At 53.1% G+C, this 2,161-nt stretch overlaps 1 protein-coding gene across 1 annotated transcript; it reads right to left on the bottom strand.

Annotated features, from left to right (window-relative positions):
• Positions 1-527: 527 nt before the first annotated feature.
• Positions 528-1,697, bottom strand: LOC119273224. Its single transcript, XM_037554466.1, has 2 exons — positions 1,482-1,697; positions 528-1,385 (listed from the first exon to the last, which is right to left on the bottom strand). The coding sequence occupies exons 1-2, from the start codon at positions 1,695-1,697 to the stop codon at positions 528-530; spliced, it is 1,074 nt and encodes a 357-aa protein (XP_037410363.1).
• Between the last annotated feature and the right edge of the window lie 464 nt (positions 1,698-2,161).

Here is a 2,161-nt window from a genome sequence, read left to right as displayed (position 1 = left end):
GGTGCTACTATTTGCCTGCCCTGCTGTGTGGCACACATGATCTTTCATACAGTAATGAAACTCCCCTAGGTTCATCCATGGAGTGTACCATACACATTTTATGCTGATTTGGCTATAAAGGGAGTCTTGTTGGGATCTGTGTGCCAGGCCGAGATGTCATCAAAGTCATCCTTCAACGGGATTGCCAAAATCTCCTTGCCGTCCACATGGCGGAGAAAATCTACCTGACCAGCCCCCAGTCTGCCTCACGGCAGATTTATTCTTCGGCAACAAGGAGAGATCAACTAGCTAGCACTGTTATATATGCAAGATCGTTGACCACGAAATAAAGGCAGGAGTTCTCGCAAAAAATGAAAAAATAAAGGCAGGAGTATGCTTGATTCAACAACGCAACAACACTGTAGAGAAATTACAATAATATAAAATCATCAATTGTAAATAACAGAAGATTTAATTCTTTATGAAATAACAAAATACTATGTATAGTAATTGGAATTGCCATTACATAGTAGCTAGTTGATTCCTCCTCACTGCAGATTGCTTGCAGATTTCCGTTTCTTGCCATTGCTCTGATATGTTGTTGCTGGCTTGTTGGTGTCCTTGGTCGAACAAGGAGGAGGGGCAGCAATGGCGAGAAGAGGTGTAGGGGTGGAGGCCACGGGAGAAAGCTTCTCGATGTAGATGCATAGGGGGACAGTGTCACCCGACAAGTACTCTTCTTTCGGCACACGCAACCACTCGTACTCTCTGTCGCCGGGCGCAGGGGCGCCGCCAGACAGGGAGCTGCTGCTCATCAGGGCCGACTTCATCATGACCATATGCGTTGTGCCGCGATCAGAACGCTCTACAGAGAGCTCGCACGCGAACTGCGGCGCCGGGTCACCACCATCCGCTCTAACGCATAGGAGAGACACGGATATGTTTTGGCCGTGCTGGCCCAGTGACACCAGGAACGGGTTGCGGTGCCGGTTAACGCCCGCAGCAGCTTTGTCGACCTCGCCGACCAGGACGTGCCAGCCGCACGAGACCGGAAGGTTCAGGGTCCGAGGCTGGCCGTAGGGGATGCAGATGGTGGGGCGCGAGTGGCCATCGGAGCCAGTGATGTGGTCGAGCAGCTTCTGCTTGGAGCCGATGAAGCCGCAACCCCCGCCGTCCGAAGCCCTGGCCGGGCATCCACAAGGCGCGTGCGGGCACGCGCGCCTGTGTTCGGCTGACTCGTGGTACACGATGCCGCCGGCGTCGCAGCCGTACTTCTCGAAGTCACACCGCACCATGACGGAGGCCACCAAGGCGTCAAGAAAGGCGAAGTGGACAACTGTGAGGCCACAGGGTTCTTCTCCATGGAGTTCGCGGCAGGACGAGCACAGCAGATGGTCGGCGTCACACTGGCGTCGAGATTCAGTTGAGATAGCAGGATCCAGATATGATATGCAAAGACGATTAATTGATGAAAGAAACTTTCGATCCATGGCGATTCATACCTTGAAGACGGGGGATTTGAGGGGGAGGCGGCAGGTATGGCAGGTCAGCAGCGCCGTGGACATGCTAAAGCTGAGGACCTGCTGCGATTCCGTCTCCGTGGCGGTGGCTACCACCGCAAGAGCTCGCTCTCCTCCGCCATGGCTCATGTTTTTCTCCTTTGAGAATGACGGCGCGGGGGGAGTGGTGGATGGATGTGATTCTAGGGCTGAAAGCATCGGCAATATATAGCGCTGAATCTAGGGTGGAGAGGGCGGCCTGGGGTTGGTGGGAGGAGGACCCTCGGCGGCGCCTAGGGCTCCCATCCATTGCCCAGCGCGGTGAGTGCGAGCGGGGGAATGGATTTGGATTGGACCGACCAAAACTGGAAAGAATTAAAAGCAATGGTGAATTGGAAAGATGTAAAATTTTAGGCGTACTACGATTTTCTTCTCCTCGTCCTTGTGAGTTTGTGAGAGGGTGGGAACCGGGCGGCCTTGTTTGGATGCGAGGCTGAATATTTTTCCAGGGAAAAGAGAGCCAGGGTGGGAAATTCACATCCCTTGAGGTGCGATCATCAGCCATGGTTCTCGCTGGAGTGGAGAGGAGCAGAACTTCAGCTATGGCCGCATGTCTAAAACCAACTATAACTAGTACTCCCTCCGTCCCAAAATAAGTGACTCAAGTTTGTACTAGCTTTATA

Source organism: Triticum dicoccoides, chromosome 3A (genome assembly GCF_002162155.2).
Source record: "Triticum dicoccoides isolate Atlit2015 ecotype Zavitan chromosome 3A, WEW_v2.0, whole genome shotgun sequence".
Classification (NCBI taxonomy): Eukaryota; Viridiplantae; Streptophyta; class Magnoliopsida; order Poales; family Poaceae; genus Triticum; species Triticum dicoccoides.
Note: the sequence above shows the minus strand (reverse complement) of the source record. Positions and strands in the feature narration are given on the sequence as shown.

Coding starts and splice junctions, on each gene's coding strand:
- LOC119273224 (XM_037554466.1), bottom strand. CDS start 1,697: ATGCTTTCAGCCCTAGAATCACATCCATCCACCACTCCCCCCGCGCCG. Junction 1,386..1,481: donor TCAAATCCCCCGTCTTCAAG/GTATGAATCGCC, acceptor TCTCGACGCCAG/TGTGACGCCGACCATCTGCT.